The 22854-nt window shown below is 42.3% G+C and overlaps 1 protein-coding gene across 1 annotated transcript in view; it reads left to right on the top strand.

Annotated features, from left to right (window-relative positions):
• Nucleotides 1–22854, top strand: part of osbpl6 (oxysterol binding protein-like 6) — a 173082-nt gene that overhangs the window by 98558 nt on the left and 51670 nt on the right. Inside the window, exons 7-11 of the mRNA XM_048535144.2 lie at nucleotides 709–841; nucleotides 1276–1379; nucleotides 2470–2562; nucleotides 4443–4611; nucleotides 13964–14094. Of these exons, the coding sequence (XP_048391101.1) occupies nucleotides 709–841; nucleotides 1276–1379; nucleotides 2470–2562; nucleotides 4443–4611; nucleotides 13964–14094 (630 nt within the window). The remainder of the gene's footprint in view (nucleotides 1–708; nucleotides 842–1275; nucleotides 1380–2469; nucleotides 2563–4442; nucleotides 4612–13963; nucleotides 14095–22854) is intronic.

Here is a 22854-nt window from a genome sequence, read left to right as displayed (position 1 = left end):
ATAATGACACCACCTGCAAACTGGAGGAGGAGCACTTCAAATTCCACCATGAGAGCCCAATGGCCTAAACATAGAATTCACCAGTTTTAAAATCTCCCCACCCCCCTACTTCATCCCATGTCCAGCCCTTCCTCTTATCCCCAACTCTTTGATCTGACACAACCTGCCCGTCTTCTCTCTCACCTATCTGCCCCACCCATCCCACTGACCAATCCCCTCCACTTCCTTCCCTGCACTTACCTGTCACAATCCCACCTATCTTCCTCAGCCCCAGCCCTCCTCTCTCTATTTCAGAGCTTCCTTCCCCCTCCCCATGTCTGAAGAAGGTTCGCGACCTGAAACATCAACTTTCCTGTTCCTCTGCTGCCTGGCCTGCTGTGTTCCTCCAGCTCCACACTGTGTTGTATCCAGTTATAAGCTTTCCCTCTATGAAAGTTGCGAATGGAAGTACAAAAGGCAAGAAGAAACTGAAATTGTAAAAGTGAAATGGAACAGTACTAGTTGTTTGTAAAAATTAATAAAGATCAGTTTACTCACATTTGAGAGCTACAATGATGTTGAAATAGATACGAAGGAATCTCAGCAAATATGGGATCCACAAAAGATGCTTTTGGGTCCAGTATTTTGAGGTTGTCCTGTCTTACTACTCTATCAACTAAAAGCTACGTTAATTTTGTATTTCATGTATCTGTTTCTTTATGTACTTAGCCTCAGCAGAACAATTTCACGCGGCTGCCCTCCATTCCATGCAGTACAAGTCTACCTGCTTCCTGCAGCAGCAGCCAGACCAAAGTTGCAGCATGGTTGTTGGAATCTGAGGAAATGAACAAGTGTGCTAAAGGTATTTTGTAAAACCTAGCTCAATAATTTTATTTTTCTTTTGTTCTTTTCTGGGTTGCGGGTGTCACTTGTATGGATAGTATTTGTTGCTCATTGCTGAATGCCCTCGAACTGAGTGGCTGCCTGAACCATTAATAGTCAATTGTATTGCATTTGTGTCACATGTAAGCCAGGCCAGGTAACTGACAGATTTCCTTCCCCAAAAAGGATGTTAGTGAACCAGTTGGCTTTTTGCAAATAATTGACAATCAATTCAAGATCTTTTTACTAATTAAATATGAATTTCACCAGCTACCGTCATGGAATTTGAACCCATATCCCCAGAATTTCAACTTTGGCCTCAGCAATACTGAGCAAAGTAATTCCACCAGAATGCCACCACCTTTCTATCCATGTTCTTGGATCTAAAGATGAAACCTCTTCCTATTTCTGTAGATCTTGCAAATTGCCAATCCAGCTTGGTTGAACTCAGTAAACTTCTACAAAATCTGGAAATCCTACAAAGGACACAGTCTGCACCTAATTTCACTGATATGCAGGTATAACACGATATTAATATTTATTTAATATTGATTTGATGATACAAATGCAATCTGTGTGTACATAGTACTTGAAAATGTAGGAAACCCTGATGCTCATAGAAGCTTCAGGATAAAGGTGCTTCTGCTAATATTTATTAAAATACTCACTTGACTTACAGTAATATGTTTGTTCAGAAATAACAGATTTTAGTGTAACTGAAGTGCAGCCTTCTAGCCATTCCAATTAAAAATGTAAACTGTTTCTGGTGCTCAAGAATAATTTAGCAATGAGTTTTTAATCGCTTCTTAGAAGCGCTGTTTGAATCGTGACTATTGCATGTATTGGCAAAAGTAACCTTTTAAGTGGTGTTGACCCCAATGGTTTCTCTGTTCAACATAGATTTAATAGGCATTAGTTCGGTGAATTGGAAATAAATATCTAAATCTGTCTTCCTCACACCAGACGCAATTCAGCAATTTGCCCAATTCTAAGACGTTAAAAAGTTAGCAAGCATTCTATTGCTTTTACTTGATTGCTTCACGCAAAATGTACAGTGCAAGGTTGCTTTCATTAAGCTAGTTTGTGTGAACAAATTGGTCAGCTTTGCAAGGAAGGAGCTAAACTTAGAATAGTAAATTTAGAGTAATGATACCAATTAAAGGGAAAATTGAGATAGCGTCATAAAGCACGAATGCAAAGCCGGAACAGACCAACTCTTGGCAGAATGCTGAAGTTAGATTACAGCTTTCAAGTCATTTCTGAATATATTTCATTAGCAATTTCCTGCTTAAAAAGAGGTAATTCAGGTTTTTTAAGTTGCAGAAATTGACATCTTGGTACATTTGTGTGACAGCCATTAACAGCTTGTGACGTTGTTATTGTGAGGTCATTATGAAATGATTAGGGTGGTTACTAAAATAAATTTTGAAAATAAGCTAATAGATACTCGAGAATTAATTTGTTTTTGTATGGCTTTGGCGAATCATACCAAACTTAACTTAGACATTTTTTAAAATTGTAGTTTCTAAATTGTCCTCGTCTATGATGCGCACTGGTGTATAAATTCAGTTGCCTTTTGTTTTTGGCTTTAACCATTTTTTTATGTAGGCTAATTGCATAGATATTACAAAGAAAGACAAACGTGCCACCAAAAGATGGAGAACAAAAAGCGTCAGCAAAGATGGAAAAATGCAGCTTCAGGTACCCTGCTCACCTTCGTGATGCTGTTGCTTGTTATCTGAGATGAGTTGCAGTCATGGTTTTTGTCCTCATGCATTCGTAAGCTGCCACAATTTTCCATTAGTCATAAAATAAATTTGTATATTCTAACCCAAATCCACAGTTTGTGAAATTATCTATAGCCCATCATAAGCCACCCAGAATAAAATGCTTGAATAAGTATTCTAAATTGAATATAGTGCGTTGTTGTTTATGTATTGTGCCTGTGCGATAACACTGGGTTTCGTCTTGGTTTATGAGCCAAGAAGCGCACAAGGGCATTCTGCAAGTTGGAGATGTACCCATTATAAAAGGTATTTACTCTGATATTGTACTGATTGTGAATTGTGGGAGTGGGGAGAGCCATAAACGTGGTGAGAGAAACCAAAGGGGTGTTGAAGTGTTCTGCTGCCATGGCATTCTGCTAGTGGCAAGGGAAGGTCAAAGATGCCCAGATGCCAGTTGTGTTCCATAAGTGATCAATTAGAGGCCTCTTCCGCATGCTGCTGGTGTTCCACCAGATGGGGGGGGGGGGGGGGGGGGGCGGCGGAGAAAGAGGTGGGGGAGGAGAAGGCCTTCTGCTTTAGGGGTAGGCGCCTGGTGAGCCTGAGTGACCCCCTGCCCTGCAGACTCTGAAAAAGGAGGACTCTTCCCTAACCAGTTACTCTATGGCCAACTGAGCAGCCCCACAGCAACAACAGTACCTGTCCTTCAAATTCATCAAGAGACTAAGTGAACCCAGTTGTCCTCTGTCCTACCCAGATGGTTTTTTTTTTTAAAAAGAAGTCTGGCATCAGAGTTCCAGTTCATTAAAATTCAGTTCTATTAATGCACATTCCCATTGTCTTCCAGCAGCCACTGAGGAGAACCCAAGCACATGTGGACTGTCCTTTTTAGAAATGTGTGTGGGGAAAAGGTTAAGAGGAGATCCTGCCAGAACATAAGATACCTGAAGAAATAGTTTTTCTTCAACAATTGCTCGTTGAATTGATTTACTTTGTGCCATATCAGACATTGTTGCCCCGAAGTAAAGGTAGAACTGTGCTTTAAAAACTTTTCTTCACCCAGAGCCTTTGAGACTTCCCTACACACCATGGCGATAAAAGGTATCGGTTTGTCTTCAAGAAGGTGTGATTATGTAAAGTTCACATCTAACAGTTGTCCACCAGTCCTACCCAAGTATAGGTTTTCGCATGAATCTGAACTTGCATACAAACTAGTTTGCAGTTTCAGTGAAATGAGCTTAGCAGTTTGGCAGTATATGTTGCCAGTTACATTGGACAGCATCTGTCCATCTGACATCTGCAATACTGAAATCTGGACATAGAATATAACTTACAGTTATGGATCTAATTGTAGCAGTGGCTACCTTGCATTCCTAATGCAGTTTTGCTTATAAGAACTTTTTGGTTAAATGAACGGGGTCAGTTGCCACCCTGCAGACTTTGTGTTCCATTCAGTGCACATATGGTCAAAAGTAAAACATGTCAGCAAAACATAGTGGGTGTAGCAGCATGTGTGGAGACAGAGAAACTCAGTGTAAGATAAAGGAAGATGCTCAAAATTCCACTATGTGCTTCCCAAGAAGTACAAAATACATTGGAGGTGCCATCTAGCCATGATTCTGCAAGACTCAAGCAGTTTTGTTATAAAAGGCTCGCTTGCTAATCGTGACAGACTTGGCTTGTGCTTTAAAAGATCAAAATGCTTCTGTTCTGAGCTATCATTATCTAAACACTTTGAGATACTATGATGATTATTTATTGCTAGATTGTGGATATAGTTTTATGTTTATAAACACTTTGGCCTTCCAGGAGAAATGTTACTAAGGCAGTACTAAGCTAATTTGTTCACACTTGCAGGTTCCTTCCAGCGCTCCAATGTCTCCACATCGTTTGCACTCTTCAAATCCCAATCTCTCTGCTGATGTTGGAGACTACCCAATGCAGCCAAGTCCACTTGTGGACTCCCATGATTCGACCGCAGATTATACTAAACTTCAAGAAGAGTTTTGTCAAATCGCACAAAAAGGTACTTGCATTCTCAGAAATGGTTTATAAGCAAAATTTGAAATTCTTCATTGAGTCAGTTAGCCTTCAACACAGATGAAACCGGACAATTCATGTACATGAAAACATGAACTAGAAAAATAATAATTGAACCATGACCGATTATTCCATCATATCTGCATTGTACCATATGGAACATGAGATGAATCCTTAAGTTACCAAAACAAACATTATTGATCTAGCACTTTTGCCAATATTATCTAATCAGTTCATTACACATTGATAAAGCCATTGTGATTGAACTGATAAAGACTGAGTTCAGTTTATCCAAGGAAAAAAAATTACTCTTAACTAGCCTATGACAATGAACTGAAGGCCTATATTGCTGTTGGTGTCAATGTAGAAAATGTATGTTTATTTTCCACCTGGCCACGAGAAACTGTGTGGATTAAGAAGTCAAACACTTAAGATTCTATGTTGGCAAAAAGTTTTGCTAGCTTCCTCTAAGTTGACAAAATAATTTTGGAAATGGATGATATGTATGAACAGTAGCATTTTGGCCCACAAAGCTTAACTGTAGCCTGGTATTTTGTAAAGCCGGCGGGCTCTCTGTCTTGGTCAAATGGCACCAGAGCCCAGAATCTGGAGGGTCTGCCACAGACATGGAGGCCCACAATTTTAAAAAACCAAAAGAACTGTGGCTGCTGTAAATCAGGAACAAAAAAACAATGTTGCTAGAAAAGCTCAGCAGGTCTGGCAGCATCTGTGTAGAAGAAAACAGTTAATATTTTGGGTCCAGTGACCCTTCCTCAAGTTCTGAGGAAGGGTCACCGGACTGGAAACGTTAACTATTTTCTCCTTGACAGATGCTGCCAGACCTGCTGAGCTTTTCCAGCAACTTTGTTTTTGTGCCCAAAATTTTTGTTAGGTGTGGAGCAGTGTCAGAAGGTCCACACACAAAAATGCTGCTGCCTGCCAATACACGCAGCACCAGTCAGTCAGATTTCATAAATGTAACTCTTTAGATGTTTGATGGAAAAGTCTAAACCTTGCTGGAGTGATTTGGAGAGATCGGGTACCCTTTGGGATTGTTTTAGACATGAATATGCATAAAATGTGTTTTTGGGACTGTTAAAATGTCATTTAAAACTTTGGCCCTTCCATATTGAAGAAAAGAAAATCCATCTACATTGAAAAATCAGTGCTTTCAATTCCAGTCAGTCAGTGTTTGTGGACATAAGCCTGAGTAAGATTGTGATAAAATTAATGCTGCTTAATTGCTTGCATAACCTATCATCTCAACGGGTGCCTTATATATTAGCAGTTTTGTTGAAAACTGAGGGAGGCTATTTAGAAATTAACTGTCTTTAATATGGAGCTTTAAGTACAAAAGTTTATCTAAGTAGGTTAAGTACTCAAAGGGATTTAAGTGTATTAAATAGGCTTTGTTAATTTTATTAATGTCGTTAAGTTTATAATAGATACTTGGAACTTCCTCATCTCATCTCACCATGACTCTTGGTGAGCACAGTACTGGGTGAGTTGGCATGCATAGTGTAAGGGCAAAGTGTGGTGAGTTGGAGGTCATGAGTTTGCATGAGTTGCCATTATGTTGGCCAGGACAGTACAAGGGGGCATCAGGATGGACAGAGGGTCAGTTATTGGCATGGAGGGTACAGTCAGCCATGAGGATTGGGAGCATAGGTTGGCATGGATGATGTAAGGAACCAGGACATTGGATAGGGGTCAGAAATTGACATGGAGGGAATGTCAGTGCCATAGTTTTGGTGAGGTGATATGGATGGGGCATGGAGAGAGACCGTGAGACTGAGGAAAACAGAGGGGTTGGAGCTGTTAGTTTTACTGCATTTTATGTTTTACAACTGGAATGAAATTTCAGGGCACCAAGGTGGATCTTTTAACCAGCCTGCTTCAACGTCTAGCAGCTCCAATTGCCACCTCTGTGCAGATTCCAGGTCAGCAGGCCAAAACTACACCCCGATATACCCACCCTACCTCCACGTCCCAGCCAAAAGAATGAAATTGCAAACATTCAGTGAAGTTATTTGACAGTGAGAATTCTGCTTTTTGTATATCCTAAGACTGTGTGAATGTATGTATACATCAGAATGTTGTCTACAATTCAGAGGGATGTAGTTCCCAACTCAGTAAAGAAAATTCTGCTTATCCAAAGTAAAATAAAATATTAGTGTTCATGACAGCATTAAATATTCTTCCTTGCTGTCTGTAAAAATCAAAATAAAATTAAATCAGCAATAACTACTAACTTCCCCAATGAGTGAAATCTTTAAGTAGTAGTGAGATTAATTGATATCATTCTGATTCTCCAGAAAAATGCAAATCTTGAGTGGAATAAAATAATATATTCATTGTTTGGAAATCTTTAAGACCTTTGATCTTCCAATTTGAAGATGTGGATTTGATAGTAGTTTTATATTTAACATCTGTTGCACCTTAATTTAAGCCGTTTCTTCCACTTTTGTGGAAGTTATTGCAAACCTTCTGTAAACTCGTTCTGCAAGAATTGGAGCTTAAAAATTAAAAGCCGATATGACAACAATTGTGTCAATAGTACATTACAAACCTAGGTTAAATTTTGTGTTGCACAGGCTGTTGGTGAAAAGGATTAGTGTCCTACTGATGGCACCAACAATGGAAAGCCTGCAAGTTGTCATTAATGGTTTAAGCTTCCATTTAAAGTTTTCTGCTGTTCACCTAGCACTAAAGGCGATAGAGTACTTTTTTTGGAAATTTCTCATTTGCACTATATAGAATCCTTTGCTAAATCAACTGCAGTCTGCGCAATGAAATTATATGTTTCAATAATTGGCCTGTTATTTTCCATTGCTTCATTGTGAAATACAGCAGATCCAAAAGACAAAATGAATGCAGGAAGCTGTGACAAGTGCACTTATGTCAGTTCAACAGCAAGTGGCTACCTCACTTCTGTCATTCATTAAGTATTATCACTGCTACTACTACATGGTCACTTCACTGGAAGTGTCTTTACAAAAAGCATTTGTGGTTAGTACGCTTGCTGAGACTTGCCAAAAAAACAAAATCAGTTGCTTGTGATGGAAAGGTTTTGAAACTGTTTCATTTTTATAAAGTTTAGTGCTTTGAACCAAGCAGGGCATTTCTCATTGAACTAAGTACATATGCTCATTCATTCTCAAAGACACAAGGATGTTACTGAGACCAGAGGGTTTGAGTTATAGAGGAGAGGTTGAATAGGCTGGAGCTTTTGTCCCTGGAGGTGAGGAGATTGAGAGGTCACTTTTATAAGAAGTTAATAAAATCATAATTGGCATAGATAGGGTGAATTGCAAGTCCTTTTCCTCAAGGATAGTGGTGTCCAAACCTAAAGGGCATAAGTTTGGGGTGAGAGGGAAAAGATTTAAAAGGGACCGAAGGGGTGACCCTTTTCCCCACAGAGGGTTGAGTGTGTATCAAATGAGCTGCCAGAGGAACTGGTAGAAGTGGGTACAATCATAATCTTTAAAATCTTTATTTTGAACAGATACATAGGATAGTAAAGGTTTAAAGAGATATAGGCCAGATGGGGCTGGTTCAGTTGAAGAAACCTGGTTGGCATGGGTGAGTTTGGCTGAAGGGCCTGTTTCCATGCTATATGATTGAGTCTAATACTATTAGGTAGATTATAGAAGATTGAGATGAGGACTCTTGAAAAATTGAAACCTGAATGTGCCTTAGGCTGTGTTTTTCAACAGTGTTGTGTTGAATGAGATTCATGGCACCCAATCTGCTGTATCCCATGATGGCAATCAATTACTATTCTTTTTAGTAGTAATGTAGCCAGGCTGTACATCCCCCATCTCACACAGCTATGTAGGAGGGGTGACAGCGTTTACCATTGCTGCTACCTCCCAGCTTTCGCACAACCCCACTGGCACCATGTTTAAACTCCAGCTCCACAGCATGTCAGGTTCTGCACCTTTAGCCCCAAGACGATGTCGGAGAAAAGCAAGCTGGCTGTTCAGTTAGCCAACAAGGAACTGGAGGATGGATGGTGGAGCGGCGAGGAGGACAATATCCTGTTAATCAGAAAATGAAGCCACATCAACAGACCCAGCAAACCTGGATTGCGATTGCAGCCTGAGTCAGGGATTAAAATAACTGCACAGAGGCCAGTATCCCATCACTAAGATCACTTTTTAATTTATTTGTGCATGATACACTGGCTGTGGCCAGTCAGCTTGGAGTTAGTCTCTGAACTAAGGAGATCAAATCTTCTGGTTGTATTGGTCAGCCAGGGCTTTCCTGATTGGCCCAGGTTAACAATCCCACTTTACAAGCTCATAGTCAGAGGTCAACATGTTTCCAATCACTGCATCTCTCCCAGCTACATCTGGAGATGTAGGCCTGTAGCTTTTCTTGTGACTTTTTGCCCCACTGATTTGGATTCTGATATGGGAAGTCTGTACTGGACCATAGCCCACCTCTTGTGTCCAGAGCACCTCAGGGGAGTTTCCTTTTCCTCTTCTTTCTGTGGTCACAGTATCGAAGCTGCAATCATCTTAGACTCAGGTTTGCTCGACATTAGGTGGAGGGAGGCCCTACAGGCCTTTGACCCCTGAATTAAGGCAGTACATAGCCAGCAATGGTATTCCTGCTGTTTTACAATTCCCTCGCCCAGTTTAGGAATATCATCTTCTCCCCGTGAGCAACTCCACTGGAGCTATTCCTGTCTTGGGGTGGTCCTATAATTGAACAGGTACTGGAACAGTTTGGTATCAGTTGACTCGATAGGCTGCTTCTTTAAGCCTGCCTTCAAACATTTGGACCACTCTTTCTACTGGACCATTGGAAGACGGTTGGTATGGAGCTGTCCTTATGTGCCAAATGCCATGTGACTTTGGGAAATACTCTGATTCCCTGCTGGGAAATGACATTGTTTGTGGCTAATACTTCTGGGAGTCTCTGTATCACAAACGATGCTCATAGCTTCTCAATAGTCATCCCTGAGTCTGCCAAACAGACTTTACGCACATCCAACCACTTTGACTGCACAAACGATGACCGGTAACACTGAGCCCATGAAAGAACTGGCACACAGTCAACGTGTAACCAGGTCCAGGGTTTTCCCAGCCATTCCCACAAGTGTGGAGCAGCTGCTGGTGGCAACTTTTGTCCTTGTTGGCATTCTGGGCACTGCCCCACCGATGCAGCTATGTCAGTATTCAACCCCAGCCACCAGACATAGCTTCTCAATCTTGGAAATCCCTGATGGAGTTCAGCTAGTAGCTGGCGTCGACCTCTACCAGGGATAATCCCAAAGTGATATGCCATCCTCTATGGTAATCTGGTCTTGCTGGGTCCAGAAAGGTTCTAATCCTGGTTGCGATGGCCCTTCTGTTTTCCCCATTACCACCAGCTGTTGTAGCTTCATTAGGACAGGATCTTTGTGTCCACAGTCGGAGATGGGCACTCGTGACTGAAGGATGTCTACAAAGTTTAAAACCGAAACAGACTGTTCCGGGGAGGCACCAGAGGAGTATCTGCTAGTGGGAGGCAGCTCAAGGCATCCACGCTAGCTCCTTGTCTTCCTGGATGGTGTTCCAACTTCACTAAGGCAGCCATTTTCTAATCAAAAATAAGTGAGCCAATCCAGGTGAATCTTTCTCAGCCAGTCCTGTCCCAATAGGCTTGTGCCCCTTTTACTAAAATCAGTGGGAGCTGCACCAACTGCTTCTCATCGGAGACTGGAACTGAAGTCGCTCCCTTAGTCTGCGACGGTTCCCCAGTGTATGTTCTCATTCTGGCTGAGGTCCTGTGGAAATGTAAAGGTTGCAGACCCAAGCAAATCTTGAAGACCAATTCTGCAACCACAGATAGAGCTGCACCAGCATCAGCCTGCATGGAAACTGCGTGAGCATTTAACCTAACATTAATTTAAAGTCAGTTTCAAATTGGATCTCTAAGCAATTTAATTGCTCCACCCCACATGTAGGAGGACATTCCAGGATGTACACTGTCTTGGGTACCAGCCTACAAGTTTTCTTTCTCAAGTCAGGCCTTGTAGGACTCCTTTGCCATCTGGAGTCCCTGTACTGGCAACTACAATGGCTTGCCGGCCCAGATTCTGACAAATGTTTTAGACATTTTGCCAAATCTCAGCTTATTGTGGGGCTGTGCTGTGGGCTGGGCCTGGGGTTCCTCTGTCAGGCTGTGCCCTGCCTGAGGCTCTGATTGCCTGCACTCAAATGGTGTTTCCCCAAGCTCAGTCGAACAAGTGAGGGTTTCCACTTCCATTGGGACACCCAGTAGTTCCCATGCTCCACACTGCATTTTCTAATGACAAAGCCCAAAAGTTGTAGTGCATTTTGAAGTCCAGTTGGGCTTCAGCTAGTAGGTGCTTCTGCATGGTTACATCATTAATCCCACATACCAAACAAACAGGCTCTCAGCAGCCCATTCAGAGTCAACCCAAAAAATCACATGCCTCTGCTAGTCATTGTAACTTTGTCAAAAATCCCAATATGTGATTCCCCCAGTTTTCTAACAGCTAAATAAAACCAATAGCATCCCAGGATTCAGATAGGTTTGGGGTCTTAATATTCCTTAACCAATTCCATCAACTCTTGGAAGCTTTTAGTGTGCAGTGCCTCCAGGAAAGTTAAGCCCGTTATAACTGAGAACACTGCAGGCCTGAAAGCAGTTAGAAGGATCACTGGTTACTTTTCATCAAAAAAAAAATCACATTCTTTGCACATACTGGGCCCAGTCTTCAACAGCAGTATCAAATGAGTCAAGCTTCTTCAATAAAGCCATGATGCCAGAAATGCTTACCCCAACTCCAAGATGACTGTAGGAAGCAAACATTCTCCAAGAACACCCTGTTTTCTCTCATTGACACTGAAATAACTGCACAGGGGCTGGTATTCTGTCACCAATACACCCTTTACTTACTTGTGCACAATACATTGGCTATGACCAGCCAGCTCAGAGTCAGTCCTCAACTGAGAAGATTCTGATCTCCTGTTTATATTGGCCAGGGCTTTCCTGATTGGCCCAGGTTAATAACCCCAAACAATGACCTCATCATCAATGAGGTCAACCTGGTTCCAATCACTACAGTGATATTCTGTGCTTTACAAGATTAAATATCACCATCTTGTCCATGCTTCTTCACACTCCGAGGGTCACCACTCTCACTAACTCTGCCATTGCACATGTCTCTCAAAGGTGCAGGGACTATAACTCATTATTGCATATATCATGTCCGCTCGATGGATCTCTCTCACCTACTTCATCCTAACAAGCTACTAAGCTTTCCTGTCCTCTGTACCTCTTATTCATTCGCTGCGGATACCTCAGCCTCTCTCCTAGTGCATCATCACTAACTGGTCTCCATCCATTTCAGTCCCTCATTTTGACGTGCTGCGGGAGAAAATACCCTACAACTTCACCAAAAGGGATAAAACCAGGTGGAGATGCTGGTGTGAAACTCCCCTTATGTCATCTGAGCAAACGATCTTGTATTTGGCTAGAGAAAAGCATGACTGCTCGTGTTGGGAAACCTCAAAAACAAAGCTGTTCGGTAAGCTTAATTGTGCTGTGTTAAACTGCTCTCACAAAACCACCAGTGCAGACTCATTCTTGATCTACACAAATTGTTATTCCAGCTCTCAGACAGCTAGTTCCCTTTTTTGTAGATACTCGAAGCACCCAGCAAACCTCTGCCAAGCCGAGGCCAGCATTTGAGATTCTCAGATGTACTTCCACCTCTGGGGAGGAAAATATTCAGCCCTTCCAAGGTACATGAAGCAGGGCTTTCACTTGCACACTCCATTAGCTCAAAGACTGTCACGTCAGTCGGTTCTCTTTCTAGATGAGACTCGGGAGCACAGTCTGAGTGCCTCACTGACACATCCCTGCAACTAGTCAAGCAAGAAACACCACAGATCTGTGACACTCCGAGAAGTGCCAGAGACCAAAAATCTGCTCAGTCCCAGGCAGGGGATGACCCCATGGTCTCAGCCATTAATGACTCTGTTACAATGCTCAGGCAGGTCTGTTAATTCCATAAACAGGATCCAAGAGTCAATCAATGTCATTCCATGCTGGCTGTGGCATGTGTGTACCTGACAGGCTTAAAGTGAGTGTGAAGTGAAAGAGTGCTACGAAATGAAGCAGAGCCATGAGATGCATCATGTGTCATTGTATGAGATTCATGTGCCCCAGTGTGTAAATGACCTTGCAGAAGCAAGTAGGTTGTAGTGCACTGAGCTCCAAAGTGAAGACTTGGATAGACTGAAGTGGTGTGTAAATTGGTCTAAGGGCGGACATGGTGATGTGGTGAGGTTGGTGGTTTGTCGATGCCGAAGCGCATGAAAGAAGGGTGGAGGAGAACAGTATGCATGGTGGTGAGGAAGGAGTTGGGTGACAACTTGGAGAAGCACACAGCGAGCTGCTGCCACCAAACCTACATTTGGTTTCATGTCAGGAGTTTGCACCATCTGATCTCTCGGGGATTAGAAGAATTGGATGTTACAAAGAAATGAGTTGTGCCATTACTAAAATATACACATGGTAGTTGCTGTTTGTTAGCAAAGTTTTAAAATTCCTTTCTAAATCCTGAGGGGAAAAGTCATAAATTTTCTCAATGTCAAGATTGCAATATTATCTGTATTTTCCGACACTTCTCATCATTGTTCGTGCTGCTGTAGAGAGCAAAACATTCCACACCAATGCTATAATATAGCAAAAGTCTACAAGGTTAAAATATCTACATTTACTTTGAGGGTTTTGTGAAGCGGGAAATCCGTAGAAAACCTTCACTTTTCAAATAGTTAAATCCACGTGCCCTTGTTACCTGTATTTACTGATGAGTCATTTTGAACAAAAAATTAATCATGTACATACCTGGAAAAACACAGAAATCATAAAAACAAGAACTCTGATTAAGTTTGGAGTTTGTTTTAGAAAATTCTTGATATTGCGGTAAACCTTTTACTTTTGGCTAACCATTACTCTGAAACCAAGCAACTATTTCCCAATGTCTACCGCCAGGATATTAGAGTGTATTTTATAGATGGCCAGTGCTGCTAACCACCATGTGTGTTTACCTCCAAAAGAGAATTATATCTGAAGCACTGATGCTTAAGTTACATTACGGTACTATTTAGTTAACTGTTATTTAACCAATAGATCTCCCCAGTTATGTTCTCCATGAAAAGTACTATGATTAAATAGACAAGATTCAGTGGTAATGATATATTTTTCATCACAAGTTATTTAAAAAAATGAAATTGTAGGGTAATATCAGTTTGATAAGCAATCAGCACAGTTAAACCATTTAATTATAGTGTTTTACTGTTTTCCTTTCACAGTTCATTGTCTTTTGAAGTCTGCCTTCAACACAGTCGCAATCGAAAGGGAACAGCTGAAGCAAATGCTGTTAGAACAAGAACATTCCGGCCACAATGCCCAGATCTTCAACCTTAGGAGAACACTCTCCCAGGTACTTTATATACAGGGGATTGTAGTTTGCCAGCTGTTTGACTTTCCAGAAAGTCATGATATGGAAGTGCTAGTGTTGGACTGGAGTGGACAAAGTCAGAAGTCACATGACGCCAGGTTATAGTCCATTCGGTATATTTGAAATCACAAGCTTTCAGAGCACTACCCCTTCATCCAATGAAGTCTCAGGACTTCTGACTTTTTCCAGAAAGTGATCAGCAGTCTTTGATTTGGTATGTACATTAAGATTATTTGCAAACAGCTCTACTAAAACTTATTCTATTTGTACTGCAATTCTTTTTATTGAACTTGCTACCTTGTTTGAATCCCTGTAATCATATCCCAGCATGCTAGTTTGGACAATCAGTCTGACTATACATTTGCTGAAGACACAAAGGAAGCACCACATCAAAGTGATAAGAAGTGTAAGTTGAAGTTATTGTATTTCATCTGTAGTGATTGTACTAATGTCAGCCGGGTGGGTCTCATAGAATGAGTTTGCTGATTGGACCAGATTAACGGTCCTAAGCAGGGAGCCCAGGCTGACAGATAAGAACTGGAATGCCAGACATCCTGTTCGCTCTGTGAGCTGGCTCTGAGAGAGCTGGATCAATGTCAGGGACTCTCCATGTGTAAACAAAAGGTGACTTGGTGACAGGGCACTGGCCTCTGAAGATTATTTCAGTGGTGATGGGAGAAAAGCACACTGCTGAAGAAATTTGCTTGCAACAGTCATCTATGAGTTATGGTAATCATTTCTGGCATCATGCCATTATTTAGGAAGGTTGACGTGTTCAATCCTGCCATTGAAGATGGCACACTATTTGGAAGGAATATGTTAATTTTTTCTGGACAAATGATATTTGGGCAAATGAAAAGCAGCTCCTGACAGCTTGAGGACCAGCAGCTTTTTCAGTTATTTAGAGTGTAACTTTCCCTGAGGCACCAGATACTAAAACCTTTCAAGAGCTGATAGATTTAGTTAAGGAATATTACAACCCCAACCCTCCTTTAATTCTGAGACAATCTCAGTCTTACTTGGCAATTTGAGAACCAGGGGAATCCGTATCGGGATTTTTGATGAGGTTAAGATGATTGGCAGAAGCATGTGACTTTGGTTTAAACCCTGAATGAGATGTTGAGAGACCGTTTGGTATGTTGGATTAATGGTGTAACCTTGCAAAAGTGCTTATTAGCTGAAGCCCAACTGGACTTCAAACAAGCACTACAACTAGCTTTACCATTGGAAAATACAGCAACTGCAGCAAATGATTTCTAGTGTGTTCCATGGAAGTGGACATTCTCACCAGTCTGACTGACTTGGGAAACACCATTTGAAGGCAATTGCATAGCGTCATTCAGAACGTATCCCAAACAGAGGGACTCCTGGTCAGCCAGCAGCAAAACTCCAAGCTTAGGCTAAATGGTTAAAATTTTCACAAGGATCTGGGTCAGCAAGCCATTGTAGTTGCTGCAGACTTAAAGCAGAAGAGTCCCACTAGACCTAAATTTAGTGTTATGGAACAGACCAGACCCCCTCAAAATATTGTCGGAAGGTAGCCCAGACCCTGACTTTATTATATTTTAAAAGCACATGTAAGGTGTCTGTTCCTGATGCAATGCAACTGGTCAACTATTTGACATTAAGCAGAACACAGTTTATTTAAACGCTGTAGTTAAAATGCAATGAATTAAAATGTAATTTAAATAATTTAATTCTATTGGAAGATTAACAGTATAATAGATACAGTAACTGTAACTAATTAACTGGTCCAATATCATAACATCCCATAAACGCATTCCTTGTCTTAAAAAATGGAAAGTTTGGACACAGAATCTCACATGCAGTTTTCCAATCCAGGAGTACTCTTAATGCCAGGGACCCACGTTCAATTCCAGCCTCAGGCAACTGTCTGTGAGGAGTTTGCTCATTTTCCCTGTGTCTGCATGGGTATCTTTCGGGTGCTCCAGTTTCCTCCCACAGTCCAAAGGTGTGTAGGTTAAGTGCATTAGCCACTGGAAATGCAGGGTTACAGGGAAAGGTTAGGGGAGTGAGTCTGGGTGGGATGCTGTTGTTGGGACCAATGGCCTGTTTCCACACTGTAGGGATTCTGTGATTCTCTGAAAATAACCTTTTAAAAGCCACAGCAATGTCACATGAGTAAGGGAACTCATAGGCTGGTATCCAAGAGAGTGCACATCCTGGAAAGTTGACCTACCTCTGATTTGGAACAGTTAAATTGTTTAGCGATTCAAATCAGAACAAATCAAAATAAGCATCTGAGCAAACGGTCATCGGTTCTGATGGAGGTCGATACTGATGTGGCCATTTCAGTGATCGCAGAATGAACAAAATTCACTCTGAACTCCAACCCTTAAGTTTGCACAAGACCTTGACTAGACTGAGAACCTTGATGGGGAATCTTTTACGATTTAAGGCTACAGCTTTGGTTCTTTTCTCTTATGAGAGGCAGCTGGTTCAGTCACCACTGATCGCAGTACAAGGTTCAGGTCCAAGCTTGATGTGGCAAAATTGAGAAAGGTTCACTCAGATTGGCTGAACATTTTCAACCAGAAAATGGCTGCCAAAGTGAAGTCATAATTAAACACACGAGAGTTTTTCTGGAAGGTCTAGGATCTATCAAAGGAGGCAAGGCCACCTTGCGTCTTGACCAGGAAGCAGTTCCGTGATTCTGCAAGGCCTGTCCAGTGCCATTTGCCTTATGGGAAGAAGTAGAGGCAGCAACTAGAAGGCTGGAAAGCAAAGGAATTATCAAACCGGTCCAGTTTGCTGAATGGCCAGCACTGGTTGCACTGATTGTGAAGCCCAGTAGGTTGGTTTGCCTTTGTGGGAATATTAAACAAACGGTATAAATCACTTTTCACAGCTGGATAAATAGCCGGTCTGTCGCATTGAGGATTTATGCACAAAACTGGAAGTGGGTGAGCCTCCTTCACAAAGCCAGACATGAGCCATAGGTACTTGCAGTTTTGGTTAGATGAGAATTACCGCAAGTAAGTTGCAATTAATGCCCATAAGAATTTGTACTGATATACGAGACTGCCCATGCTGACCATACCTCACAAGGCAATTTTCCAGCAGACCTGGAGAACATTTTACAAAGTCTACCCCAGGTCACCGTTTATCTGATAACAGAGAAGACTAATAAAGAACACTTAAGAGAACTTGGGTGTTCTCTATGCGTCTATGCATATGCGGACATATGCCTTAGAAGGGAAATATTCATGGGAATGGCCGGGCAAATCCCAGATTCAGAGACATATAGAGTATGCAGGTCTTTTCCATGGGCTTAATGTTCTTAGTTATCGTGGACACCCACTGAAAGTGGCTGGACATGCATATGGTTCATTCGTCAAACAAGGGGATGATGATAGAAAAACTACACACGTCTTTTGCTGTACACAGACTCCCAGAAGTGTTGTCACAGATAATGGGCCATTTACCAGCAGAGAATTTGAGTATTTCCTAAAGCCAGGTGCTATGCAACATATAAGGATGGCTCTATCCCATCCATTGTCCAATGGTCTGGCAGAAAGGCAGGCTTAAACAAACTGCCTACAGCTTCACTAGATACAGCCTGTCCTGGTTCCTATTTGATTACAGGACTGCCCCCCCCACCACCCCCATCCCCTGCAAGTACAGAGATAGCTCCAGCAGAGTTGCTAATGGAGACCAGACTGCACACCAGGTTACATCTGGTTTTCCTGAACCTTGGGGAGGGGAGTGAGATGGCAGCAATGCCGGACACAAGACACTGCGAAGCGAGGAGGCAGTTTACTTCAGGGGATGAAGTTTGGTGTAGGAATCATGGCAAATGTCCTGCAGGGGTAAGAGGCTTGGTTAGCATGAGGTCAGGTTTAAGTTCAGATACTTGAGACGGTCCTTAATAAGTACGTGGACCATAGGAAATCTGCAAAATCACAAATGGTGCGGGAGCAACATGTGCCCAGCTGCTCCGGCAGCCTTTCTGACTGTGCGGGAACCCGTGAGTTCTCGCAGTCCATCAAGCCCTGGAGATACTTCGGAATCTGAGATGGACAAGGTGGATGTCACCACCTGATACCTTTGCCTGCAGAAGAGAATGAATTTCTTTCAAAAATGTTCAGCACAAGAGGCAAGCCAGTGTGCATTACACACTGCCGGTATCAGAGGCAGAATTGGAGGAACCTGACCTGCTGCTAAAACACCAGGAGGAGCTACAAAAAAAAAGCACCAGTCCATTTCTTCAGACTTCGAGGGAGAGGGATGTAAAGGTTGTGACGAGATCAGCCAGGTGTATTTCATTGAATATGAGTTCCCTGATTGGGGCTTTTAATCTGGTCCAATGAGGGAGGTCTGGCTGACACATAAGAACAGGAATGTCAGACATCCTGTGCACTCCAAGAGCTGTCTCAGGGAACTAGATCAGTGTCCAGGACACTCCGTGTAAATACTGGATGACTTGGTGACAGATACCAGCCTCTGTGGAGTTATTTCACATCAAAGGCATGCACATTGTGTTTGAGAAACTGACACGTTCTTCAGAAGAAGGGTCCAGACTCGAAACGTCAGCCTTCCTGCTCCTCTGATGCTGCTTGGCCTACTGTGTTCATCCAGCTCTACACCTTGTTATCTCAGATTCTCCAGCATCGGCAGTTCTTAATATCTCTGACATGTTGTTAAGTTCCCTTTTCTTGTTCACTGTCTCCTCCCTTTTGCTAGCCCCTCAACCAAACTTCCTCGAAGGCCCAGTGATGATCTTGAACTTGTACTTTCTGTAGTTTATCTCCAATCACTCCTCATCTCCTTTCTAAGCTTGTCATGTCCATGAAATCTCTGTTTTTCTCACTTGACCTTATACCCACTGAACTACTGAGCACCCACCCCTCCCATGTCAGCTGCCATTCTGAACAGTTCTCTTTTTTGCAGGGTTTCCCTATCCTTCCAATCTGCTAGCTTCACTGCACTGATCAAAATAAGTCAATGGTTGACCTTTTGTTCTTGCAAACTGAGCCATCTCCAAGCTCCCTTTCCTCTCCGAAATCCACGGCTGTGTCATTGCTTTCCAAATTCATCCTCATCTTTCTGAAGTTGCATGCTCTCCCCTGTAGTGTAGGAATGGCCGTGGTAACGTCATGGGATCAGTAATGCAGAATCTCACATTTGTGTTTCGGAGACGAGTTCATGTCTCATCATGATAGACGACGAAATTTGAATTTGAAAAATCCGGAATTCACAGCTGCCCTAATAGTGACCATGGAACCATTCTCAATTGCTGTAAAAACCCATCTTGTTCACTAAAACCTTGGAGGGAATAAAACTGCTACCCATACCTGGCCTGCCCTACATGTGACTCCAAACCCACTGAAATGTGCCTGCCTTTTAACTGCCCTCTGAGCAGTTATAGATAGGCAATAAATGTTGGTCTAGTCAGTGATGCCCACGTCCCATGAACAGATAATAAAAACACTTCTACGGGCTTATGCACTGTACCAAAACGGCTCGCTCTTTTATCAAAGGCACAAGTCATATCCTTTGTGACCATGACACAGGTAAACATCCAGCTTCATCCTTTTGAATCTGTAAGCAGCCTTTGATACCTTTGGTCACACAATCTTCCTCCAGTGTCTCTCCACTATCCTCCAACTAAATGTTAGCAGTTGTTTCGTAGTTTTATCTGTTAAAACATTGTCAAATAATCTTCTTTCCATTCTGATAAATTTACCGCTCATATCACCAAGGTATTATCCTTGACCTTTCTAGTTGCTTATCTATGAGCTACACCTCTGTGAAGTAATTTGAAAACACATTGTAATGAGCTTACATTCAAGAATGGATCTTGCAACCATGTTGGGGTGTTAGGAGCAGTGATGCATCTCCTCAATAGACCAAATGGGAGATGCTTCTGCTTCTAGGTGGACATGGGTAGCTTCTAGCCAGGCCTGGTTTCCCTGGTCTGCCAACATGAGGCTACCTCCAGGCAGCTAAATGGTGCCATGCTGCCCATGGGAACCTGGAGGCAGGCTGAAGGTTTTCTTTAACTGGCTTCAGTAGGGTCTTAAAGAGCTGTTTGGAAATTGTTGTAGAACACCACAAATGAGCCATTCACATGGGGGATTTAATTGTGATTACAAACCTTGTGTATTGTATCATTGCTGTCTGTCTCTGTCTGATCAGTGATCTCTGCACTTAGACTTGTGGAGAAATTTGAATTAATGCTTGATGAGCATCACTAGTGGAAATATTTGGGCAGTATGGTGGAACACTGGTTAGCACTGCAGCCTCACAGCGCCAGGGACCCGAGTTCGATTCCACCTTCAGGCGACTGTCTGTGTGGAGTTTGCACATTCTCCCTGTGTCTGCATGGGTTTCCTCCCAGGTGCTCTGATTTCCTCCCACAATCTAAAGATGTGCAGGCTAGGTGGATTGGCCATGCTAAATCGCCCCATAGTGTTCAGGGGTATGTAGGTTAGGGGGTTATTGGGGATGGGTCTGGGTGGGATGCTCTGAGGGTTGGTGTGGACCTGTTGGGCTGAAGGGCCTGATTCCACACTGTTGGGATTCTATAATTTGCAAAATTACCTCTTAAATTACTATCAGTCAGAAGCATGACTTGCATTAGTGGAGATACAATAATTTGAAGTAGGTGTTTACTTTGTTGTGCTGTTTACAAACTGACTGGTTTCAGTCACTTCAAAGAAACCAGCATGAGCACTTGGTTAAAAGATTAAATCATGTCAGTTACAAACCTAACGATTAAAATATTCCTATTTGTCATGCAAGGCATGAAGAAAATTCTTGTCTGTGTTTTGCAGTTGTTATCAAATGAACTAATCTTGCTGATATTTATGCTTATGCTTGATCGCACAATTTTCATGGGACGTTGCAGTGCTAATTGTCATGATTAGAATCACTGAATCATTGCCACAGCATCTGACAACTGTGCAAACAGGAAAAGCAACAGCATATCTCCTCTAACAATCATATTGAAAACTCCTCATTCTGACACAAAGTTCCAAATTTTAAAAATTGATGCAGATAGGGGTAGGCAGGCCAGCAGTTTTGCACTATTGGCCCATGTGCTGGTTGCTGCCAGCTGCAATGCCACACAATGAAGGTGGCACAGGATCAGCTTAGGTGCCTGCTGGCACGAGGCAGGTTCCAAGTTCAGGCCAATTATTAATCGTTTACATTTCTGCACTGACTGGGACTTTCATTTAGCAATGCGGCAGCCATTGCCAACGTAGATGCCCAACATGGTGGGACTGAGCCTAATGAATGAAGAAGGATGAATGGTGAGTCACGCAGACCGTCCAACAAGAAGTGCTGTAGCTACAATTCATCACCTGTTTGGGTTGTCACATGATCACCACCCAGGACATCCTCATCAGAGAGCACATTTCAAAAACTTGCCCTAGCTCACTGTCTGCGCTAATTTCCCCCTGCTGTCTAAAACTATGCAACGTACCACGCAGGTTCAGGAATTGAAGCTGAAGCATTGGTCAGATTCCTGACCTAGTCTTTTAAAAACAGCATCCTCAGAGTTGAGATAACACAGTGTGGAGCTGGAGGAACACAGCAGGCCAGGCAGCATCAGAGGAGCAGGAAAGCTGATGTTTGGGATCGGGCTTTCCTGCTCCTCTGATGCTGCCTGGCCTGCTGTGTTCCTCCAGCTTCACACAGTGTTATTGCTGTCTCCAGAATCGGCAGTTCCTACTATCCTCAGAGTTGAAACCAGGATGTGTAATTTGTTTTCATTCATCAGACGTCAGCTTCTCAGGCTGGGTCAGCATTTACAGTTCAACCCGAACTGCCCTTGAGAAGGTGGTGATGAGTTTCCTTCTTGATTTGCTGCGGTCCATTGACGGCAGGTACCCGGACGATGCTGTTAGGGAGGGACTTTATATTTCCTTCATACACAGGAATGGAGATGGACAGAAAGAAAGATTGATTTATGAGTAAGTGGTTTTAAAAATAAACCCATTAATAAGTAGCACCTGAAGCGATGAGAATCCACACTTTTAAATGTGTATTTGGCAGTAATTAAGACTTACCACACCATTTATAATCTGTGATTTGAGCCCTTCCTTCTGGGCTTATTTACTGCTAATCTAGTAGGCAAGGATGATAATGTCATGTCCTTCAAGTCTCTGGGTGTAATAGTACTTGAGTAAAGTTTCTGGAGGAGCAGCACAGGCAGAACTATAATGTTCTGATTTTTCACATCTATCCTGAAATAGCTGCCTGAGTAACTCCTTAATAATGTTGAAGGCATATAACTTCATTATCATTGCTACAAAACCAAGACAACCGATTCTATTCTGATTTCCAGCTGTCAGATCATTTAATTGTGATTACACTGCAGGTTTTCTCAATGTGATGATGTGATGGTAGAGATTTGCATGTCATCCACTCCTTCCACCAAAGTTTAAAACTGAACAAGTGGGTAATTCTTCATTTAGCTAGTTTGATTTTCTTCCAGAGGTCATTCCCTAGTAATTGAAATATGTGTTTGTTTTTGAAAAAAACTTGTATATATAATAGATATAATTTTACCTCTTTTTGACTGGGGAGTAGATTATTTTATTTGTAAGATTGTCTTGAATTGCCAAGAAACCTGGAATGTGAATTGGGACATTCGGACTTGTCCTGCTGACTGTTCCCAAAACCAAGGCCACCTCATTTAGAAATGGGCGTCTACCCAGAGCATTAACCTGTTTATTTGCCTTCCACAGGTTGATAGATCCGTTTACTCTCAGC

This window comes from Stegostoma tigrinum, chromosome 7 (genome assembly GCF_030684315.1).
Source record: "Stegostoma tigrinum isolate sSteTig4 chromosome 7, sSteTig4.hap1, whole genome shotgun sequence".
NCBI classification, from domain to species: Eukaryota; Metazoa; Chordata; class Chondrichthyes; order Orectolobiformes; family Stegostomatidae; genus Stegostoma; species Stegostoma tigrinum.
The sequence above is the reverse complement of the archived record's forward strand: the minus strand, read 5'-3'. Positions and strand labels throughout refer to the sequence as shown.